This window comes from Triticum urartu, chromosome 5A (assembly GCF_056163025.1).
Source record: "Triticum urartu cultivar PI428250 chromosome 5A, HENAU_Tu73, whole genome shotgun sequence".
Lineage (NCBI taxonomy): Eukaryota > Viridiplantae > Streptophyta > Magnoliopsida > Poales > Poaceae > Triticum > Triticum urartu.
In genome coordinates this window covers 579011257-579036504 of record NC_141877.1, presented here as the reverse complement: position 1 = coordinate 579036504, position 25248 = coordinate 579011257, and the positions used below count along the sequence as shown (strand labels likewise).

The following is a 25248-nucleotide window of genomic DNA, read 5'->3' as shown; positions in this document are numbered from 1 at the left end:
TCCGCATGACCTGAAGACTTGTTACACTTGAGGACTGTGAATCCTCCAGCCGGTTAGGGGTCGCGTTCTGAGCATCCAAGAGTCATTATGGATCACCGATGAACGAAGTCTGTGAAGGTTTGGAAGTCTCCCTTGAAGACTTACCAGAGTGATTAGGCGAGGACTGTGTGTCCTTAGCTCAAGGGGGAATAAGGTGAAGACGCGGTCTTCTGAGTTGAATCTCATGTTGGAAATATGCCCTAGAGGCAATAATAAATTGGTTATTATTATATTTCCTTGTTCATGATAATCGTTTATTATCCATGCTAGAATTGTCTTGATAGGAAACTCAGATACATGTGTGGATACATAGACAACACCATGTCCCTAGTAAGCCTCTAGTTGACTAGCTCGTTGATCAATAGATGGTTACGGTTTCCTGACCATGGACATTGGATGTCGTTGATAACGGGATCACATCATTGGGAGAATGATGTGATGGACAAGACCCAATCCTAAGCCTAGCACAAAGATCGTGTAGTTCGTATGCTAAAGCTTTTCTAATGTCAAGTATCATTTCCTTAGACCATAAGATTGTGCAACTCCCAGATACCGTAGGAATACTTTGGGTGTGCCAAACGTCACAACGTAACTGGGTGGCTATAAAGGTACACTACAGGTATCTCCGAAAGTGTCTGTTGGGTTGGCACAAATCGAGACTGGGATTTGTCACTCTGTGTGACGGAGAGGTATCTCTGGGCCCACTCGGTAGGACATCATCATAATGTGCACAATGTGATCAAGGAGTTGATCACAGGATGATGTGTTACGGAACGAGTAAAAAGAGACTTGCCGGTAACGAGATTGAACAAGGTATCGGGATACCGACGATCGAATCTCGGGCAAGTACAATACCGCTAGACAAAGGGAATTGTATACGGGATTGATCGAATCCTCGACATCGTGGTTCATCCGATGAGATCATCGTGGAACATGTGGGAACCAACATGGATATCCAGATCCCGCTGTTGGTTATTGACCGGAGAACGTCTCGGTCATGTCTGCATGGTTCCCGAACCCGTAGGGTCTACACACTTAAGGTTCGATGACGCTAGGGTTATAAAGGAAGTTTGTATGTGGTTACCGAATGTTGTTCAGAGTCCCGGATGAGATCCCGGACGTCACGAGGAGTTCCGGAATGGTCCGGAGGTAAAGATTTATATATGGGAAGTCCTGTTTTGGTCACCGGAAAAGTTTCGGGTTTTATCGATAACGTACCGGGACCACCGGGAGGGTCCCGGGGGTCCACCAAGTGGGGCCACAAGCCCCGGAGGGCTGCATGGGCCAAGTGTGGGAGGGGACCAGCCCCAGGTGGGCTGGTGTGCCCCCCTACAAGGGCCCAAGGCGCCTCCAAGAGGGAAGGGGGGCAAACCCTAGGGCAGATGGGCCCTAAGGCCCATCCCAGGTGCGCCTCCCCCTCTCCCCCTTGTGGCCGCCACCCAGATGGGATCTGGGGGCTGCCGCCACCCCTAGGGAGGGAACCCTAGGTGGGGGCGCAGCCCCTCCCCTTTCCCTATATATACTTGAGGTATTGGAGGCTGCAAGACACACGAGTTCCTCTCCTTCTTGGCGCAGCCCTACCCTTCTCCCTCCTCGTCTCTTGCGGTGCTTGGCGAAGCCCTGCTGGAGTACCACGCTCCTCCACCACCACCACGCCGTTGTGCTGCTGCTGGATGGAGTCTTCCTCAACCTCTCCCTCTCTCCTTGCTGGATCAAGTCATGGGAGACGTCACCGGGCTGTACGTGTGTTGAACGCGGAGGTGCCGTCCGTTCGGCACTAGGATCTCCGGTGATTTGGATCACGACGAGTACAACTCCTTCAACCCCGTTCTCTTGAACGCTTCCGCTTAGCGATCTACAAGGGTATGTAGATGCACTCTCCTTCCCCTCGTTGCTGGTTTCTCCATAGATAGATCTTGGTGACACGTAGGAAAATTTTGAATTTCTGCTACGTTCCCCAATAGTGGTATCAGAGCTAGGTCTATTGCATAGATTCTATGCACGAGTAGAACACAAAATAGTTGTGGGCGTTGATTTTGTTCAATATGCTTACCGTTACTAGTCCAATCTTGTTTCGGCGGCATTGTGGGATGAAGCGGCCCGGGCCGACCTTACACGTACTCTTACGTGAGACTGGTTCCACCGACTGACATGCACTAGTTGCATAAGGTAGCTAGCGGGTGTCTGTCTCTCCCACTTTAGTCGGAACGGATTCGATGAAAAGGGTCCTTATGAAGGGTAAATAGCAATTGGCATATCACGTTGTGGTTTTGCGTAGGTAAGAAACGTTCTTGCTAGAAACCCATAGCAGCCACGTAAAACAAGCAAACAACAATTAGAGGACGTCTAACTTGTTTTTGCAAGGTATGCCATGTGATGTGATATGGCCAAAAGGATGTGAGGAATGATATATGTGATGTATGAGATTGATCATGTTCTTGTAATAGGAATCACGACTTGCATGTCGATGAGTATGACAACCGGCAGAAGCCATAGGAGTTGTCTTAATTTATTTATGACCTGCGTGTCAACATAAACGTCATGTAATTACTTTACTTTATTGATAACCGTTAGCTGTAGTAGTAGAAGTAATAGTTGGCGAGACAACTTCATGAAGACACGATGATAGAGATCATGATGATGGAGATCATGGTGTCATGCCGGTGACGATGATGATCAAGGAGCCCCGAAGATGGAAATCAAAAGGAGCAATATGATATTGGCCATATCATGTCACTATTTGATTGCATGTGATGTTTATCATGTTTATACATCTTATTTGCTTAGAACGACGGTAGTAAATAAGATGATCCCTCATTAAAATTTCAAGAAAGTGTTCCCCCTAACTGTGCACCGTTACGAAAGTTCGTCGTTTTGAAGCACCACATCAGGTGTGATAGATTCTTACGTTCGAATACAACGGGTGTTGACGAGCCTGGCATGTACAGACATGGCCTCGGAACACATGCAAAACACTTAGGTTGACTTGACGAGCCTAGCATGTACAGACATGGCCTCGGAACACAAGAGACCGAAAGGTCGAGCATGAGTCGTATGGTAGATACGATCAACATGAAGATGTTCACCGATGATGACTAGTCCGTCTCACGTGATGATCGGACATGGCCTAGTTGACTTGGATCATGTAATCACTTAGATGACTAGAGGGATGTCTATCTGAGTGGGAGTTCATAAGATGGACTTAATTATCCTGAACATAGTCAAAAGGTCTTCGCAAATTATGTCGTAGCTCGCGCTTCAGTTCTACTGTTTAGATATGTTCCTAGAGAAAATTTAGTTGAAAGATGATAGTAGCAATTATGCGGACTAGGTCCGTAAACTGAGGATTGTCCTCATTGCTTCATACAAGGCTTATGTCCTTAATGCACCGCTCAGTGTGCTAAGCCTCGAATGTCGTCTGTGGATGTTGCGAACATCTGACATACACATTTTGATAACTACGTGATAGTTCAGTTAAACGGTTTAGAGTTGAGGTACCGAAGACGTTTTTGAAACGTCGCGAAACATATGAGATGTTTCGAGGGCTGAAATTGGGATTTCAGGCTCGTGCCCACGTCAAGAGGTATAAGACCTCTGACGATTTTCTTAGCCTGCAAACTAAGGGAGAAAAGCTCAATTGTTGAGCTTGTGCTCAGATTGTCTGAGTACAACAATCATTTGAATCGAGTGGGAGTTGATCTTCCAGATGAGATAGTGATATTTCTCCGAAGTCATTACCACCAAGCTGCTAGAGCTTCGTGATGAACTATAATATATCAGGGACATATATGATGATCCTTGAGATATTCGCGATGTTTGACACCACAAAAGTAGAAATCAAGAAGGAGCATCAATTGTTGATGGTTGGTGAAACCACTAGTTTCAAGAAGGGCAAGGGCAAGAAGGGATACTTCATGAAACGGCAAATCAGCTGCTGCTCTAGTGAAGAAACCCAAGGTTGAACCCAAACCCGAGACTAAGTGCTTCTGTAATAAGGGGAACAGCCACTGGAGCAGAATTACCCTAGATACTTGGTAGATAAGAAGGCTGGCAAGGTCGATAGAAGTATATTGGATATACATTGTGTTGATGTGTACTTTACTAGTACTCCTAGTAGCACCATGGTATTAGATACCGGTTCGGTTGCTAAGTGTTAGTAAACTCGAAATAAAAGGCTACGGAGTAAACGGAGACTAGCTAAAGGTGAGATGGCGATATGTGTTGGAAGTTTTTCCCAAGCTTGATGTGATCAAGCATCGCACGCTCCCTCTACCATCGAGATTGGTGCTTGCGTTGAGCATAGACATGATTGGATTATGTCTGTCACAATACGGTTATTCATTCAAGGAGAATAATGGTTACTCTGTTTATTTGAATAATGCCTTCAATGGTCTTGCACCTAAAATGAATGGTTTATTGAATCTCGATCGTAGTGATACACATGTTCATGCCAAAAAGATATAAGATAGTAATGATAGTACCACCTACTTGTGGCACTGCCACGTAAGTCATATCGGTATAAAACGCATGAGGAAGCTCCATGTTGATGGATCTTTGGGCTAACTCGTTTTGAAAAGTTTGAGACATGCGAACCATGTCTATTGGTGTATATGCATGAAGAAACTCCATGCAAATGGACCGTTTGGACTCACTTGATTTTGAATCACCTGAAACATGCAAATCATACCACATGGGCAAGATGACTGAAAGCCTCGTTTTCAGTAAAAATGGAACTAGAAAGCAACTTGTTGGAAGTAATACATTTTGATGTGTGCAGTCCAATGAGTGCTGAGGCGTGTAGTGGATATCGTTATGTTCTTACTTCACAAATGATTTGAGTAGATGTTGAGTATATTTACTTGATGAATCACGAGTCTAAATTATTGAAAGGTTCAAGTAATTTCAAGGTGAAGTTGAAAGATCTTCGTGACAAGAGGATAAAATATCTATGATATGATCATAGAGATGAATATCTGAATTACGAGTTTGGCACGGAATTAAGATATTGTGGAAATTGTTTCACAACTAATACAGCCTGGAACACCATAGTGTGATGGTGTGTCCGAACATCATAACTGCACCCTATTGGATATGATGCATACCATGATGTCTCTTATCGAATTACCACGATAGTTTATGGGTTAGGCATTAGAGACAACCACATTCACTTTAAATAGGGCACCACGTAATTCCGATGAGATGACACCGTATGAACTATGGTTTAGAGAAACCTAAGCTGTCATTTCTTAAAAGTATGGGGCTGCGACGCTTATGTGAAAAAGTTTCAGGCTGATAAGCTTGAACCCAAAGCGGATAAATGCATCTTCAGTTGGGTATACCTTCTGTCTCAGATCCGAAAGCAATAAGGGATTGTTTCTAGAATCGGGTCCTTTCTCGAGGAAAAGTTTCTCTCGAAAGAATTGAGTGGGAGGATGGTGGAGACTTGATGAGGTTATTGAACCGTCTCTTCAACTAGTGTGTGGCAGGGCACAGGAAGTTGTTCCTGTGGCACCTACACCAATTGAAGTGGAAGCTTATGATAGTGATCATGAAACTTCAGATCAAGTCACTAACAAACCTCGTGGGATGACAAGGATGCGTACTTCAGAGTTGTACGTAATCTTGTCTTGGAAGTCATGTTGCTAGACAACAATGAACCTACGAGCTATGGAGAAGCGATGGTGGGCCCGGATTCCGATAAATGGCTCGAGGCCATAAAATCCGAGAGAGGATCCATGTATGAAAACAAAGTGTAGACTTCGGCAGAACGGCTCGATGGTCGTAAGGCTGTTGAGTACAGATGGATTTTAAAAGGAAGACGGACAATGATGGTAAGTATCACCATTAAGAAAGCTCGACTTGTCGTTAAGATTTTTCCGACAAGTTCAAGGAGTTGACTATGATGAGACTTTCTCACTCGTAGCGATGCTAAGAGTCTGTTGGAATTATATTAGCGATTACTGCATTATTTATGAAATCTTGCAGATAGGATGTCAAAACATTGTTTTCTCGATGATTTTCTTGAGGAAAGGTTGTATGTGATACAACCAGAAGGTTTTGTTAATCCTGAAAGATGCTAATAAGTATGCAAAGCTCCAGCAATCCTTCTAAGGACTGGAGTAAGCATCTCGGAGTTGGAATGTATGCTTTGATGAGATGATCAAAATTTTGGGTGTATACAAAGTTTATGAGAAACTTGTATTTCCAAAGAAGTGAGTGGGAGCACTATAGAATTTCTGATAAATATATGTTGTTGACATATTGTTGATCAGAAATTACGTAGGATTTCTGGAAAGCATATAGGGATATTTGAAAGTGTTTTTCAATGGAAAGCCTGGATTAAGCTACTTGAACATTGAGCATCAAGATCTATAAGGATAGATCAAAACGCTTAATGGTACTTTCAAATGAGCACATACCTTGACATGATCTTGAAGGTGTTCAAGATGGATCAGTCAAAGAAGGAGTTCTTGCCTGAGTTGTAAGGTATGAAGTTAAGACTTAAAGCTCGACCGCGGCAGAAGAAAGAGGAAGGACGAAGGTCGTCCCCTATGCTTTTGTCATAGGCTCTATACGGTATGCCATGCTGAGTACCGCACCTGATGTGTGCCTTGCCACATATCTGGCAAGAGGGTACAAAGGTAATCTAGGAGTAGATCACCAGATAGCGGTCTAAATTATCCTTAGAGGAATAAGGATATGTTTCTCGGTTATGGAGGTGATAAAGAGTTCGACGTAAAGAGTTACGTCGATGCAAGCTTAACACCTATCCGGATAGCTCTGAGTAGAGATACCGGATACGTATAATGGAGCAACAAATTAGAATAGCTCCAAGTAGAACAGTTATTTGAAATGGCTCCAAATGTAGCGTAGTAGTTGCATCTACAAGATGACATAGAAATTTGCGAAGTACATACGGATCTGAATGTTGCAGACCCGTTGACTGAAACCTCTCTCACAAGCATAACATGATCAAACCCAGAACTCTTTGGGTGTTGGTCACATGGGGATGTGACCTTGAGTGTTAATCACATATCGATGTGAACTGGATTATTGACTCTAGTGCAAGTGGGAGACTGTTGGAAATATGCCCTAGAGGCAATAATAAATTGGTTATTATTATATTTCCTTGTTCATGATAATCGTTTATTATCCATGCTAGAATTGTCTTGATAGGAAACTCAGATACATGTGTGGATACATAGACAACACCATGTCCCTAGTAAGCCTCTAGTTGACTAGCTCGTTGATCAATAGATGGTTACGGTTTCCCGACCATGGACATTGGATGTCGTTGATAACGGGATCACATCATTAGGAGAATGATGTGATGGACAAGACCCAATCCTAAGCCTAGCACAAGATCGTGTAGTTTGTTTGCTAAAACTTTTCTAATGTCAAGTATCATTTCCTTAGACCATGAGATTGTGCAACTCCCGGATACCATGGGAGTGCTTTGGGTGTGCCAAACGTCACAACGTAACTGGGTGGCTAGAAAGGTGCACTACGAGTATCTCCGAAAGTGTTTGTTGGGTTGGCACGAATCGAGAATGGGATTTGTCACTCCGTGTGACGGAGAGGTATCTCTGGGCCCACTCGGTAGGACATCATAATGTGCACAATGTGATCAAGGAGTTGATCACGGGATGATGTGTTACGGAACGAGTAAAAAGAGACTTGCCGGTAACGAGATTGAACAAGGTATCGGGATACCGACGATCGAATCTCGGGCAAGTACAATACCGCTAGACAAAGGGAATTGTATACGGGATTGATCGAATCCTCGACATCGTGGTTCATCCGATGAGATCATCGTGGAACATGTGGGAACCAACATGGGTATCCAGATCCGCTGTTGGTTATTGACCGGAGAACGTCTCGGTCATGTCTGCATGGTTCCCGAACCCGTAGGGTCTACACACTTATCTACACACTTAAGGTTCGATGACGCTAGGGTTATAAAGGAAGTTTGTATGTGGTTACTGAATGTTGTTCGGAGTCCCGGATGAGATCCCGGACGTCACGAGGAGTTCCGGAATGGTCCGGAGGTAAAGATTTATATATGGGAAGTCCTGTTTTGGTCACCAGAAAAGTTTCGGGTTTTATCGGTAACGTACCGGGACCACCGGGAGGGTCCCGGGGGTCCACCAACTGGGGCCACAAGCCCCGGAGGGCTGCATGGGCCAAGTGTGGGAGGGGACCAGCCCCATGTGGGCTGGTGCGCCCCCCCACAAGGGCCCAAGGCGCCTCCAAGAGGGAAGGGGGGCAAACCCTAGGGCAGATGGGCCCTAAGGCCCACCCCAGGTGTGCCTCCCCCTCTCCCCCTTGTGGCCGCCACCTAGATGGGATCTGGGGGCTGCCGCCACCCCTAGGGAGGGAACCCTAGGTGGGGGCGCAGCCCCTCCCCTTCCCCTATATATACTTGAGGTATTGGAGGGTGCAAGACACACGAGTTCCTCTCCTTCTTGGCGCAGCCCTACCCCTCTCCCTCCTCGTCTCTTGCGGTGCTTGGCGAAGCCCTGTTGGAGTACCATGCTCCTCCACCACCACCACGCCGTTGTGCTGCTGCTGGATGGAGTCTTCCTCAACCTCTCCCTCTCTCCTTGCTAGATCAAGTCATGGGAGACGTCACCGGGCTATACGTGTGTTGAACGCGGAGGTGCCGTCCGTTCGGCACTAGGATCTCCGGTGATTTGGATCATGACGAGTACGACTCCTTCAACCCCGTTCTCTTGAACGCTTCCGCTTAGCGATCTACAAGGGTATGTAGATGCACTCTCCTTCCCCTCGTTGCTGGTTTCTCCATAGATAGATCTTGGTGACACGTAGGAAAATTTTGAATTTCTGCTACGTTCCCCAACATCTCAGCCTCCCTAACGAGACGTACAGTTGTCACAGCAACTGGAACTAGTCCAACAAATCCTTGTCCTCGCCACGCAACTGGTTCTATCCTTTACCTCTCTTTACTTACAGTTTGTCTTCGTGAAGTCATTGCCTGCTTGCATAATCTGATTGACTTCATTGTGTGGAGGCTGTTGTTGTTTGGCTTCATACTATCTTCCATCCTGATCCATACTACCTAGCTGCTGATAGTCTTCGTGCTTTCACTTTATTGCTTACTTAACTATGGCTTGTCTCGTGTAGTCTACCTTTCGCTGCATATAAATAGGTTCATTTCTACTGTTTGTCTTCAAAACCCCCGTGTTTTGAAGACTTTCATAAAAATCGCCTATTCATCCTCTTCTAGTAGATAACTAGCACTTTCAGATTTTTATATACAAGGGCATTTTCGACATGTTGGATGAGTGGAAATGTATACACAAAAGAACTATACAATATGTGAGTAAATTACACTATAGTGTGAAAGTTACACTACTATATGCTTATTCTTTGCATATTAAAAAATCAAACTCGGTGCAAAGTTGTGCGCGAGTTTAATCAATCTTAGTGCAAAGTTGTGTGCACGTTTTTTAATTTGTTTATCTGAAAAGGGTAATACCAATGTCACTAATTCATTCTTCCTTATAGAACTCCATTATTTTGGTTTAGTTTTATTTTTTAGTTCATTCTCTTCTTACTTAAGGGTAAACCAACGCCACTAGTTCATTTCTCCTTAGGAAAATTATTCTTTGTAAATTTTCGCAATTATATGCTTATTCTTGCATATTATCAAAACACAATTTATGTGTAAATTATGTGCTAATTTATCATTATCATTTTTATTTTTTAAATTATATTTCCTCCTAAAGGATAATACCAGTGTCAATAATTCATTATTCCTTAAAAAGCTTCATTATTTTGTTTTTATTAGTTTATATTTCATTTTCTTTCTTATTTAAGGATAATATCAATGCCACTAATTTATACCTTCTATTCTAAAATTCCACTACCGTATGCTTATTCTGGCAATAAGCACAATTTCTACGTATTATGTGCAAAACAAATTATTCGTTTTTATTTTCTTTCTTCCTAAAGAGTAATGCCAATGTCACTAATTCATTCTTTCTTAGGAAACTTCATTATTTTGGTTCTATTTCAGTTTTACTTCATTTTCTTTCTTCCTTAAGGTTAACACAAATTCATTCCTTTTGACAACTTCCTTTTGCGAAAATTTCACTATTATATTTTTTTCTTGCATGTGATAAAAATAAAAAATTCTGTGTAAATTGTGTGCAAATGTTGTCATTGTTTGTTTATTTTTTATTTTCTTCTTCTTACAAGGTAATAGCAACGAGACTAATTTATTTTCCTAAAACAACTACAATTTTTTGATTTTGTTTTCAAGTTTTATTTCATTTTCTTTCTTCTTTAAGGGTAAAATACCAATGTCACTAATTAATTTTTTTGGAGGAAGCTTTTATTTTAAAGGTCCACAATTATATGCTTATTCTTATATATTATGGAAAGACGCACTTTTTATGTAAACTACTCACTCCGTCTCATAATATAAGAACGTTTTTGACACTAGTGTAGTGTTAAAAACGTTCTTATATTTTGGGACAGAGGGAGTAGATGATACCCCGCACGTTGTTGCGGGAATATTATGCAACACACTTCAGTGTGATTCATTGTACGAAACATGAATATTTGAAGCAATAACATAAAAGGCTAAAACTAAAAATACATATAATTTATTATCTTTGATTACTATATAAATGTAAAATGTATAAATAGCACAATAGAATGAAAATTCTCATGTCCGTTTGCTTGTTGAGATGTGTCTTTTTTCATGCATATTTCACGATCAAGTGGCATGCTTGAATGTTAAAAGACATATGGTAGTGGGGGTGGGCCTTTTTCTCATGCATGTTGTGTGATGATGTGGCATGCTTGCATGTTGAGAGAAATAGTTAGTGGGGGCTAGCTATTTAGATATAGAAGATTTTGTCAATATTTATTTCATTATTTTCTTTGATTTATCTTCATAAAGGATAATACCAATGTTACTAATTCAATTTTTCTTAGAAAACGTCATTATTTTAGTTTTGTTTAGTTCCCATTTCATTTTCTTCATTAGAAAACTACACATATTATAGCCCTGCCCATGCCTTTGATCATCATCACGATGTGAAAGATTAATTGAACAATAACTTTGTATATACACATACTTCGTACCGTAATTAAGTTTCATTAAATGATCAGTCAAAACTTAGACACAGAAGATATATCTATGAATTTCAACACTTGCGTGTAGTTTCTAAGATCTGCTCAACAAAATAGATAAACTTGTGTGTACATCTTTTGCCTCTGTTTCAACAAACAAAAAAAGAACGATAGTAATGTGTGAACGTCACACGTTAGGTGTAGGGAAAGACACCATGTCCTTCGTCTTCCTCCAAGTGCTCTCATGCCCAATGTATCCCCCCATCCCCCAATGGCAACTTGCTACCTTCCATCTCCCTCACCACCACCAGTCCACCACCTCTCTTGCTCAATGCAGTGTGCTCCCTTTCACGCGTATGACGTTTTTCCAAAACCATCAGGAATTTCAGGATGCTAATTGACCTCCTTCCATCTTTTGCTTGTCATCGCCGGTCAAAATAAAAGAAAGCTCCTTTTATAGCGGGTGTGGCTGGAAACGAGTCGAGTTCGAGCGAGTTGCAGTTGGCTCAGCTCAACTCATGTTAAAATTCGAGCGGGCTCAAACTGAGTGAAGCTGAAGATCGAGCTCTAGAACATGACTCGTGCTCAGCTTGTAACGATCTTCAGTTAGTTTCGAGCTAAATGAGACGATAAAAATTATAAATATATGATGGTTAATCCAACTAGATAAGGACACAACACGACACAGTTTTGTATGGCAAGTGCCCATCTTGGTTTTTTGGGCGAACTAGCAATAGATGGTGGTCCTCGTGGACGAAAAACAAGAAAACGAAGGTGCATATGCTGGGAAAGTTTTGTCTAAAACAACAGGAAATTTAAGACGTAGTCGACCACGTACCATAATTAAATTTAGATCTTCTCTACACTTAATTAAGCTTTCATATTTGCTGGTAAATAAAATGAAGAAAAATCACGCACATCATATATGGTAGTAACAAATTATATTATTTCCATTTAATATATGGCGTGATCATTTAACATAATGATATTATGTCGAACTATCGAGATAAAATCGAGCGAGCCAGTATTGGACCAAGATCGGCACGTTTCTCGGTCGAGCTACATAAAGTGTTCAAACTCAACTTATTTCTTTTCGAGTCGATCTCGAGTCGAGCCAAAAAACGAGTCAATCTCGAGCGGCTCACGAGTCTCGAGCTTTTCTTGCAGCCTTAGATGCGCTAGCTCGTATATGTTTTTTTGGAGCTTGGAACACCTTGCATTCCATAAGATTACGGTGGGCCAGCCAGATCGGCGGCCACGACACGGGTTACAACGCTGGGGAAACCTGACGGCACGACTTCTATTTTTAGCAGAGAAGCTCATTTTTTTAGGGGTAAATAGCCTTTTATTGATTAAATTCCACAGAGTGTGGGATGCAAGCTGGGTTATGTGGCTGGCCAAGCCACACATGACGCCCCTGAGCTAAGATAAGAGCAAACTTAGCTAGTTTATGAGCTTCAAAATTAACTACTCGACTTTCAAAAATAAAGCTACAATTAAAAGCAGCCGATCTGGCCTGAATTTCGCTGATGACGGCTCCATATGCACCCTGACTGCCCTTCAAGATATCATTGACCACCTGTTTTGAATCTGATGATATAACCAGATTATGAACTTGGAGATCTTGTGCCAATGAGATAGCTTCCCGGCAGGCTATAGCCTCCATGGTTGCGGGATCATACATCCCGTCTATTACCAAAGCCGCACTTCCAAGGTATATACCAGTGCTGTCCCGGCAAACAGCAGCCGCGGATCCCTTTCTCTGCGCCAGGATCCCTGCATCTACGTGTATCTTCATAAAACCCGCCGGTGGTGCAGCCGGCCTTCTAGCAGGTGTAGCCCCGCTTCTTGCCGTCTGAATCTGGGTCGTGGCTGCTTTGTCCCTTACCAATTCCAAGTCCCTGATAAAGCGAGTGATAATTTCCTTTATTGCATGTGGGGTTTGAAAGATCGCTTCATGGATAGCTTTCCGCCTAGCAGTCCATATGGCCCAGAGCGTCACCGCCATCAACACGAACTTGTTATGCGGTATCTTCTCCATTAGTGCAAACAACCAATTCTTTGCCCCCAGTTCAGATGCGGTTGCCACCTCGAAGCCCAGTTCTTCCTCCATAAGTGCCCAAGTGCATCGGGCAAATGTGCACTCTAAAAGCGAGTGTTTCCATGAATCCGGCGCCCCACACAACCCACATGAGCTTGTATCCGACATATGTCTGTGTGCTCGAACATCTTCTGTCGGCAAAGATTGTTTAGATAATCTCCATAGGAACATGCGGATTTTGGCAGGCACTTGAGTCTTCCATAATGCTTTCCACGATCCCTCTTCAGCATTGAGGCTCGATGATCCCGCACCTCCCTCCAGCCAGGCCTCTCTTCGTTGTCTCGTAGAGACTAGCATACGATATGCAGATTTTACGGAAAAGATGCCATTCCTCTCATGTGCCCAGCTCCAAAAATCTGAAATATTCATTGTGCATATAGGAATATTAGCTATGATCTTAGCATCAAAAGGCAAGAAAACAGTCTGGAGCATATGTTTGTCCCACGTGGCCGTGGTAGTGTCAATCAGCTCTGAAACTAGTGTTGGAGGGTTCGGGTGTATACACCCACATGGTCTCATCATCTCTTCTCTTGGGATCCAGTTATCCTCCCATATGTGTGTAGTCTGGCCGTCTCCAACTCTCCTTATAAGGCCTTGCTTTAAGATATCCCTTCCCTCGATGATGGCTCTCCACACTTGGCTTGGGTGACCCCTAGCGTGGCTTGTAATGTAGATGAGTTTGGGAAGTAAATTCCTTTAAGCACACGTGCAGCCAGAGAGTCAGGATTTTGAAGCAGCCGCCACGCCTGACGAGCTAGCATAGCCAAGTTAAAAAGCTCAAAATCTTTGAAACCTAAGCCACCCATTCCTTTTGGTTGTGTCATAGCTTTCCAAGAGACCCAGTGTGGTTTATGATGTCTGTCTTTGCTCCCCCACCAGAATTTCCGAATCAACATGTTTAGGTGCTCACATAAGCCCCTAGGAAGTTTGAAGCATGACATTGAAAAGACTGGCACTGCTTGGGCAACCAATTTCACCAATACTTCCTTACCCGCCAAAGACATTGTCCTCTCAATCTAGCCCTGTATCTTACTCCACAAACGATCTTTGAGGTATTTAAAAGCACCATTTTTGGAGGTTCCAATGTCTGATGGTGTGCCCAAATTTTTTTCATTCAGTGTTTCATTTGGTGTATTCAATAGGTTCTTTACCTCATTTCTAGTGCTCTTTGGCACTCCCTTGCTGAAGAACACCGAAGACTTGGTTGTATTGACACGTTGCCCTGTGGCTAGGCAATAAGTTTCCAAAACCTGGTTGACCTCAGTAGCTCCCCCACTATTCGCCTTGATAAACAGCAGTCCGTCATCTGCAAACAAGAGGTGGTTTACTTGCGGCGCTGACGGTGCCACTTGTACCCCCCCAAGTTTGGTGACTCACTTCTGGATTTTAACATGCACAAAAGGCCCTCTGCTGCTAACAAGAACAAGTATGGAGATATTGGGTCCCCCTGTCGGATTCCTCGTGAAGGGTTGAACTCTTGAATCTTCCTTCCATTAAACATAACTAAGAATTTTACAGAGCTTACCATACCCATGACGATGTTCACCCATGTTTGTGTGAAGCCCAACTTAAGCATTATGGCCCTCAGATATGCCCATTCAACTCTGTCGTAAGCTTTCATCATATCAAGCTTTAAAGCACAGGTTTGATATTTCTTTGCCTTATTGCGCTTCATGAAGTGTAGGCACTCGTACGCAGTTATGATATTGTCAGTGATAAATCTACCTGGCACAAAGGCTGACTGTTCCTGGGATATGATGTCAGGCAAGATAACCTTTAATCTGTTCGATATAACCTTTGAGGCAATTTTATAGAGCACATTACACATGCTAATCGGGCGGAACTGTGATAACAGTGTTGGATTTTTTACCTTGGGAATTAGAGCTAGAACTGTCTCGTTGATGCATTCAGCAGATTCTGCCCCCTCCACTATTCTCAATACCACCTTGGTCACGTCCGTGCCACACACGTCCTAATGGCGTTGGAAGAAATGCGCCGGAAACCCGTCAGGCCCCGGGGCCTTGATAGGGAACATCTGGAAAAGGGCCTTTTTCACTTCATCCTGGCTATATGAGGCATTGAGCATGTCATTCATTTCAGGTGTAACTTTAACTGGTACCGTGTCAATTACCCGGTCCATGTTCTGCACCCCCTCAGACGTGTATAAGTTTTTGTAGAACTCTGTAGTCATGTCCTCCATCTCTACTACATTTTTTGTCAATTGACCATCTGGTTTCTGCAACATTTTTATTTTATTTTTCCTCCTTCTGGGGCTTGCTCTCAAATGGAAAAAGTATGTGTTTTTATCTCCGTGAACGAGCCAATCCAATCGTGCCCGCTGCCGCCAGAGGATCTCCTCGCGATGATAGAGTTCAATCAGTCTGTCACATACCTTGATTTCCTCCCGACTTGGGCCAGAGCGCCCATTGGCAGAGCGCAGCACCTGAAGTGCGTTGTTTAAATAATGAATCTCTGACCGCACTGATCCAAAGTGTTCTCTGTCCCATCTGGTAAGGTCGCCCGCTAGCTCGCCTAGTTTTCCGCGTAGCAAATCCACTGTGTCGCCCGCCTGTTCTGCTCATCTGCTGCTGACCACAGTAAAAAGATTCTCATCCCTCTCCCACATAGTCTCATATTTAAAAGATCTGGCCCCACTGCTGCATGCATGCACGTCACGTAGCTGGAGGAGGATAGGCATGTGGTCCGACCCGGCTGCTGTTTTGTGCTCAAGCTTGGTGGCCGGGAAGTTGAGGAGCCATTCATTGTTTGCAACACATCTATCCAGCCTAACCCTTGTATAAGTACCTCCTGCTACTCTTTTCTCAAAGGTCCAATTCAAGCCTGTGTAACCAATATCAGAAAGGACGCATGTATCCAATGCATCTCTGAATGCATCCATCTGGGCTTGACTCCTATTGCCGATTCCATCATGTTCATGACCATGCAGTACCTCATTAAAATCTCCCATCACGGCCCATGGCCTACTGTGAGAACCTGCAATACCACAGAGCATATCCCAAGTTTTGTATCTCTCCGGGACCTGAGCCTCCCCATAGACAAAAGTAACCCTTACTGGAGTTTCAACAAGCTCATCAATCAAAGTGTCAATGTGGTATTTTGAATAGCCAACAACTTCCAACTTTATTTCATCATTCCAAAAAATACCTAGTCCACCACTCCTACCAGAGCTACTAATTGCATAACTTTTATTGAAACCGAGTGTGTCTACTAAGTTTTCTACTCTCGTACCCTCTATTTGAGTTTCTAAGATACAAAGTATAGAGGGGGCAAACCGCCTCGTTAGTTCACGAAGCTCTTTGACTGTCGCGAGATTGCCAGCCCCGCGGCAGTTCCAGGATAAGATACTCATTGCGCTAGGCGCGACCCACTGAGGGGGCCCGCCAAAAGCGTGTCATTGATTTTTGAAACTGTGCTCTTAACCAGAGCATTGTCAGGGGTTGCTGGACTCGGCTTGTTCCTCTTGGGTTCCTGCTTCGGTGGTGGGCTCTGTGGGGTCTCAAGTGGCGGTAGCAAGGGTGGCATCACCCTTGAGGTCGAGGATGATGGGACGGTCCCCGAACCTTTCAGCTCAGCAGTAGTCACACCCCTCTTTCTGTTCCTGTCTGCTTCCTCCATTGTAACGTCAAAGGCCCTGTTATCTCGCCCCTCATGCTCCTCTTGCTCTGAAGGGTCGTGTTGTGAAGAACCACGCCCACGGCCCCTTCCTGATCTGCCTCTTTCGCGTCCTCCCCTTTCTCCTGAGCCTTCACCCGGGCCTCTGCCTGGTCCCCTGAACCAGGTTGCTCGGAGATCTTTGAACACAAGAGCTTTTGGGGGGTGCACCCCATCTCCACATTCCTTGAAAGTATGTCCAAGATTTCCACAGACTGCGCACCAATCTGGCAGCCTTTCATATCTCACACGGAAGATGACCCTCTCCACGGTGTCCTTCTTGCGTATAACCAACGACACTGCGTTTTTGAGGGGCTTTGTGACATCTAGCTTGATCCTGACATGGACGAAATTTCCTTCAAAATTTTGGGATTTTGGTTCAGCATAGATAAAATCACCAACTGTAGCCGACAGCGCCTTGACCTTAGGGAAAAAACCGTCTGGTAGGTCATGGATCTGAAGCCATATATCTATCTTGTTTAGCTCGATCAACGAGGGCTTCGTGAATCCATCATACGGAGCCATGATCACGGCTTTCCCTTTGTATTGCCATGGACCTTCCTCCGTCACCCGTTCCCAGTCTCCAAGATAGAAAACTGCATTGTATAGAGATTGTCCTCAAGCGGCCTGATCTTCACCTCCCGGGCCAAGTCCCAAGCCACACGCATGTTCTTATAGAACCAATACTGACTATAGGGTTTATCTGTGTGAACCCTAGCCAGCGCCATCCACCGGGTTGCCTCCCGTGGCAGTTCATCCTCTTCGATGACAACATCCTGCAGATCATCCTCTTTCAGCCCCAATTCCGCCATCAGTTCTTCCAGATCGGAAGTTGCCACCGATCCCGTTGGAGTCGTCGCCATTGATTCCTCTTACGCGTGGGTTTCTGTCCGCGGGCGGTATAGACCCTAGCAAAACCCCACCCGCGTCGCGCCCCGAGACCATTGCGAGCCTTGGCCGCCGGCACGGCGAGGGGGAGCAGGGGAGATGCGTTCTTTACGGGGGGAGGGAAACGCCGCCGCCGAGAGGATAGGTAAAACCCTAACGAGAGGGGAAATTTTTGATAGCAGAGAAGCTCGTATGCTGGTAATGTTCGCTGGGTAGAAAAATTGGAAGGAGAGCAGGCCCCCAGCCCCCAAGCCCAGTTTACTCCAAACAATACGCCGACCCAGCCCGCCAAGAGTCCAGCTCGACCATCTCTTCAGAAAAAAAAAATCCTATCATAAAAAAACCCTTCCGAACCCCAAACCCTAACCCTCTCCGCCTCAATCTACAGTCCTTCCGCCCTCCCCCTCCGCCCTGCACGCCGCACGCCGTCGCTCCCTCCACGCCTTCCGCCGCTCAACGCCTCCCTTCTCCGCTAGATCCGAGGCTACTCCGCTCCGCCGGCGCGACTCAAGGCAAGGTAAAGTCGACCTGATCGAATTTCTCTCCTAGTTAGCATTGCATCCCGGCGGCCAGCGCTCTCGACGCCGCCGCCTTGTTGCGCGCCATCCCGCCGCCGTGGCCTAGCCCTAGCCGCCTACGAGAGGACGGGCGCCACCCCGACTCCGTGGGATGTCAAGACTCTATGCTTAGCCGACGTATCGTGTTTTGGTCGCGCCCCCTTGCGATTCCTCAATCCAGTTGGTTTATGTTTAGGTTAAACCGTATAGTTATAGGTCTAGCTCTATGCTCATCGACGCGAACTTAGTTGTCTTGTTTAACTGCTTCTGATGAGCTATTGTTTGTCTTGAGGTTGATTATCCATCTGAATCAGTCCCTAAGCATGGTTCTTCTATTCAGTTAGAGTCAATTATGTGTTATGAGGATACAAGTTATTCGTTCTGCTAGCCTGTGGTTCAGATATACTCCGTGTGATTTCTTCTATAGTTTGTTCTGATTATAATTATAATTCTTTCTCTGCCTGTATTATTTTTGCAGAGCTTTGAATCTAGTTGAAGGAAAACAAACAGACAACAGCCATGGCGTCTCGTTTTTGGGGACAGGTACTTAGTCGCTGACTCCAATTCTTTGGTGCAGTAACTAATATGTATAAATTTCATCCTCGTCAAATGCATTAATACCTTTTATCTTTGTTCTGTTCTACCCAATATCAGGGAGACAGCGACTCCGAGGAGGAGGTGGACGATATTGAGTCAGAACAAGGGAGTGATAGTGAAAAATCAGAAGCTGGTGATGGGGGTCGTGATGTGTCCAAGAACCGCTATTTGAATTCAGATGACAGTGACGACTCTGATACTGAGAGTCATCGTGTGATTCGCTCGTTGAAGGACAAGCGCAATGATGAGATGAAAGCTACTGCCGACCAGATGCGCAATGCAATGAAGATCAATGACTGTATTAGCTTGCAAGAGAGTTTTGACAAGCTCAATAAGCAGCTTGAGAAGGTTGTTCGTGTCAACGAATCTACCAAAATTCCAAATAGGTACATCACAGCTATTGTATTACTGGAGGACTTCCTTGCTGAGGCCCTTGCAAACAAGGAAGCCAAGGTGAAGATGAGCAGCAGCAACGCCAGGGCACTCGTTGCAGTGAAACAAAAACTTAGGAAGAACAATAAGCAGTATGAAGACCTGATCCAGAAGTGCAGAGATAATCCAGAGAGTTTTGAAGATGACATTGCAGATGAAAAGGTTTTGGATGATGATAGTGGTGATAATGGTAGTGACGTAGATATTGTGGATCCTGAACCAGATCGAGATGACAGTAGCGATGACAATAAGGGTAATCTGGGTGGAGCCTGGGAAAAGAAGTTGAGCAAGAAAGATAAGATTATGGACAAACAGTTCTTGAAAGACCCCAGTGAGATTACATGGGATATTGTTGATAAAAAGCTTAAGGAGATTGTGGCGTTGAGAGGTAAGAAGGGCACTGGGAGAATTGAGCGTGTGGAGCAGCTAACATTTTTGACTCGTGTGGCAAAAACCCCTGCCCAGAAGCTTGAAATTCTTTTTCATGTGATTTCTGCTCAGTTTGATGTCAATCCTAGCTTACTTGGTCATATGCCGATCAACGTGTGGAAGAAGTGTGTTGATAATATGCTTCTTGTGCTTGATATACTGCAACAATATCCTAATATTGTTGTAGACACCTCAGTGGAGTCTGATGAGAAGGAAACTCAGAAGGGTGCTGACTACGATGGAACGATCCATGTTACAGGTGACCTCGTTGCGTTTCTGGAGAGAATTGACTCTGAATTTTTCAAGAGCTTACAGTGCAGCGATCCATATACAAAAGATTATGTTCAGAGGCTTAGAGATGAACCCATGTTTTTGGTGGTTGCACAGAATGTCCAAGATTACCAAGAAAGGGTTCAGAACTTTAAGGCTGCTGCAAAGGTTGCATTGCGTCGTGTTGAACTAGTCTACTACAAACCTCAAGAAGTGTATGATGCAATGAGGAAACTGGCTGAGCAGACCGAACTTAGCATGGATGATGGAGATACTGAGGCTGGTGAGGAGCATCAAGAAACTGATGACAATAGGGGACCGCCACCATTTGTTGTGATTCCAGAGGTTGTGCCTAGGAAGCCTACTTTCCCACCAAGCAACAGAGCTTTGATGGATGATCTGATGTCTCTGATTTACAAGTATGGAGATGAAAGGACCAAAGCCCGAGCAATGCTGTGTCAGATATATCACTATGCAATCTCTGATGAATTTTCAGTGGCTCGTGACCTGATCTTAATGAGTCGTTTACAAGATGGGGTTCAACTTATGGACATATCATCACAGATTTTATACAACAGGGTCATGGCCCAACTGGGGTTATGTGCTTTCAGGGCTGGTTATATTGCTGAAGCTCATGGTTGCCTGTCTGAGCTATATTCATTTGGGAGAGTGAAAGAGTTGCTTGCGCAAGGGGTACAGCAGAGCCGATACCATGACAAAACTCCTGAACAGGTGAACTTCCTACCCCCAGAACACGCACTTTCTTTGTCCCTTATTTGGGTAGCCACACACTGGTCAGTATGTTGTCACCTAGTCCTACATAAAACATTCATAGTTGGAAAAGTGCCACCATTGAGTTATTTCTGTACCAGAACAAGTCTGTTTACAGAATTCCTCGATAGACTTTCTATTCGTGCATTTATTTGTTATTTCATTACTTGCTATTCGTTCTTTTTGAATTTTCAAATACTTGAATCCTGATTTTACACGAAATAACTCTGATGTTTCATCCATATTGAAAAGATTATCAACTCTTATTCTAAGTATCTTGATAACTGATATATCCGCTCCAATTCTTGGGTTTAGCTACAGGATTTAATATATAAAGCTGTGCTGAGAAGATATTACTATGTACCAATATTTTTTGAACACTATGTAGTTACTTTTGCGCTAGTGATCATCACTTCTCACACTATCGTTACTCTTATTCTTGCAGGAAAGACTTGAGAGGAGAAGGATGATGCCTTACCATATGCATATAAATCTTGAACTTTTGGAAGCCACACACTTGGTTTGTGCTATGCTAATTGAGGTCCCCAACATGGCTGCCAGTGCTTTTGATAAGCGAAGGCCTATGAGCAAAACATTCCGCAGGCTTCTTGAAATTAGTGAGAGGCAGACTTTTGTTGGTCCTCCGGAGACTGTGAGGGACCATGTATTGGCTGCCACAAGAGCCCTCACTAAGGGTGACTACGAGAAGGCTTTCAGTGTCATCAGTTCACTCGATACCTGGAAGCTTTTGAGGAACAAGGAACATATTCTTGAAATGCTGAAGCTTAAGATCAAGGAAGAGGCTCTCAGAACATATCTGTTTTCTTACTCGTCTTGCTACGAGTCCCTGAGCCTTGACCAGCTCACTACAATGTTTGACCTCAGTGAGAAACAGGCTCACAGCATTGTTAGCAAGATGATGATGCATGAGGAGCTTCATGCAAGCTGGGACCAACCAACGAATTGCATCATTTTCCAGAACGTGGATCAAACTAGGCTGCAGGGACTACTCTTCCAGATGGCGGATAGGCTCTCTGTCCTTGTGGAGAGCAACGAGAGGGCGTATGAGGCTAGGACTGGTGGCGCCCTTGAGGGTGCACCGCCCAGGCGCAGGGGTGGTGATGGTCAAGACTCGTACGGTTTGGGCAAGTGGCAGGAGAACTTTGTATCATCACAAGGGCGGCGAGGCGGTGGGAGGTCAGGCTATGCCGGGCGAACCGGAGGTTCTGGACGTGGTGGTGGTTACCAAAACGACAGGAGTGGCCAGGGATCCCGTGGAGGCTATGGTGGTGGCGGTTCACGGTTCCACGATGGAAGAGCCCGCACGCAGTCTGGTATGCCATCTAGAGGGGATAGGGGTGCACGCTTGGTGAGCCTGAGCAGGTAGAGATTAGAGGGAACATACATACAGTAGACATATCAAGGCACATCAAGTTTTGAAGCACTCCATTAGAGAAAGTTTTGAAGCACTTCATTATTATTAGGAAAAAGAAGATTTGAAGCACCAGTTTTCTTCCATAGTTTAGAAATCGTTGACCGTTCTGAACCTAGACAATACGTTTGCTATATTTTCTTGGTAGCTTTTGATCTGAATCTGCCAGGAAACTCAAACTGAGTTATCCGGTTTGTATTGTGGGAGCAAGGACCATGTGCACACTCCTGCATTTGACAAAAAGGTTTAGACTATGCAGTGTTAGCTTTTTGTTTGATATTTGTGTTGTGTTGTGGCTGATTTTGTTCGTGATTTTTGTTGGATTTCCTAGGTGTGACGGTGAAGAGACCCTGACTGTGTTGCTTTATATATACACAAATCAGACCTTGGTCTTTAATCCTCTGCGTGGATGTAGGTCGATTTCTGACTTTCGGCTGTAAAAGGGTGCTACTTACGTCACCCGGCGGCCGCCAGTTAGACTTGGTTGGGTTCTCGACCAGAGCCGTGGATGGGCTGCCTGGTTCGGGTCGCCATACGCGGGGAGTCTATGAACAGTTTGGTGTCCATGGTAGTGCACGCCTATCCTGGGCTCCTTTGTTCTGTTGGTGCCCTGTGAGAGGAAATGCTTGCCTGGCCTGTCCGTTCCTAGCAATGCAGTTATAAAATGTTCCCTAGAAAAAACTAGTTGTAAAATGCATGCCGTCCTTTTTCACCGAGAGCTGCAGCAGCTGCTGCTGCCGCCTGGCACTGATCAAGAGCCATCAATAGTATTAATAAGCAATGAAAAATATAGTAACAGAAAAACAATTTGTGGTTGAATGATTATGAGGGTGGCTCAGTATCTTCGCTGGGTGCCATCATTTTATTCTCGCCTTGTAAGCCGAGTACCTGATAATTGACACTCGGCTTACAACTCCTAAGCCGAAACATACTAAGCCGTGTACACTACGCGCAAGTAACACTCACTTCGCCGTGGTTAAAATGGCCTTTACCGTATATTTTTCTTACACGGCTTCATTTATTTTTCCTGTAGAGCCTGCATATTAGGGGAGCAATTTTGACATGACGTTTTGTGTACTGCATTGGCTATGCTAATGCAACTATACGATGTTTGGTTGCATACGCTGGACATAATTAGAGTTAACAGCTACACATAACAGACAATTACACTAGAGTGTCTCACTGATAGATCGTGGGGGAGGGGGGGGGGTGAATAGGCGATTTAAAATAACTATGGGTTAAGCTTGAACAAATGCGAAATAAAACTATCGTTTAGTTTGTCAAGCATAAAACCTAAATAAAATAGGCTCACCTATGTGCACCAACACTTATGCTAAGCAAGATAAACAACTGAGTGATAGGAAGATATATAATATTAAATACTATGGCTAACACAAAGTAAAGTGCATAAGTAAAGAGCTCGGGTAAGAGATAGGCGAGGCACGCGGAGACGACGATGATCCCGAAGTTCACACCCTTGTGGATGCTAATCTTCGTTTGGAGCGGTATGGAGGCACGATGCTCCACCAAATGCCACTAGGGCCACCGTAATCTCCTGACGCCCTCGCACAATGCAAGATGTCGTGATTCCACTAAAGGAACCTTGAGGGTGGTCATAGAACTTGTACAATTGGTACAATTGGCAATCCTTAGGGGCCGTCACCGAACCCGTACAAATTATTCGGGGCAATCTCCAAAACCTATTTGGGGGCCCCGAAGCTTGGCTGGAGTTTTACACCACAATGGTTGAGCTCCAAGACACCACCAACCGTCTAGGGCGCCCAAGTTCCTCACTCTCAAGCCGATGCAACTAATGAATGACAAGAACACACGAAGTGCTCAAGTTCCTCACTCTCAAATCCCACCAAAGCAACAAAAGTTGTGGAGGAATTTGAGAGGAAGAACAAGGAGAACACAAAAGAACTCCAAGATCTAGATCCACAAGGTTCCCCTCACTAAGAGGAGAGATGGACTGGTGGAGAACGTAGATCTAGATCTCCTCTCTCTTTTTCCTCAAAAAGATGCAAGATCCATGAGAGGAATGGAGAGAAGGCAAAGCTTTTGGAGGTTAACAATGGAGGAGAAAGCTTGCCAAAAGTCATTAGAGGCAATGGGGAAGAAGACCCCTTTTTATAGTGGGGGCTCGAATCCAACCATTAAGTGCACTGGTCGTGCGCAAGCGGTATTACCGCTCAGGGGAGCGGTACTAGCGCCTAGAGCGATAGTTCTAGCCGTAGACGGTGAGTACAACTAGTACTAGAGCGGTACTACCACTAAATGTCACTGGGTACAGAGGAACCAGATGTACTGGAGCGGTGGTAGAGTGGAAGTACCGCATAGCGCGGTACTACCGTGCTACAACCGTGCCACTTTCGTTTATAAAATACAGATCACCAGAAGCCATTTCCGAAGCGGTAGTAGGAGCAGCACTGATCCGCGGAAGTACCACCTAAGCGGTACTACCATGGACCAGAGTAGTACTACCGCCTGGGTGCTTAAAAAATTACTCAGGCAAACAATTGGATGCAAGTAAGACCAAAACTGCCATAACTTCTGCAAATGAACTCCGAAATCAGCAAACTCAAGCTTGTTGGTTAGATGACAAAAGTATTATCCAACAAGAACTGAATATATTATGAACTAGCAATGGAGAATAGATGCCAATAGGATATGGTATAGAACCTTCCCGAAATATGATCCGACAAAAACTCCAACATAAAAAACACAATAGAAGATGCATATAAGATCCATTTTTTTTTATGAATTTGAGCTTGTCATGAAGAAAACCACAAGACCCAAAACTCACAAGGAGAAGAGCCAAAGAAGAACCAAGAAATATGATGCCAAAGATGCAATGCTTTGAGTTCTCTCCGAATGATACGATCAAGTTACTTACTACAGAGCCCCCTTCATAGTACGATTATCGATCCTATAACCCAGTCTCCCAACTAACACCA

General features: G+C 44.5%; 1 protein-coding gene across 1 annotated transcript; it reads left to right on the top strand.

Annotated features, from left to right (window-relative positions):
* Nucleotides 1-18146: 18146 nt before the first annotated feature.
* Nucleotides 18147-22570, top strand: LOC125531258 (eukaryotic translation initiation factor 3 subunit C). Its single transcript, XM_048695669.2, has 4 exons — nucleotides 18147-18320; nucleotides 18839-18903; nucleotides 19015-20820; nucleotides 21305-22570. Exons 2-4 carry the CDS (start codon nucleotides 18880-18882, stop codon nucleotides 22244-22246), a joined length of 2772 nt encoding a protein of 923 aa, XP_048551626.2. The 5' UTR covers nucleotides 18147-18320; nucleotides 18839-18879; the 3' UTR covers nucleotides 22247-22570.
* Nucleotides 22571-25248: the final 2678 nt, after the last annotated feature.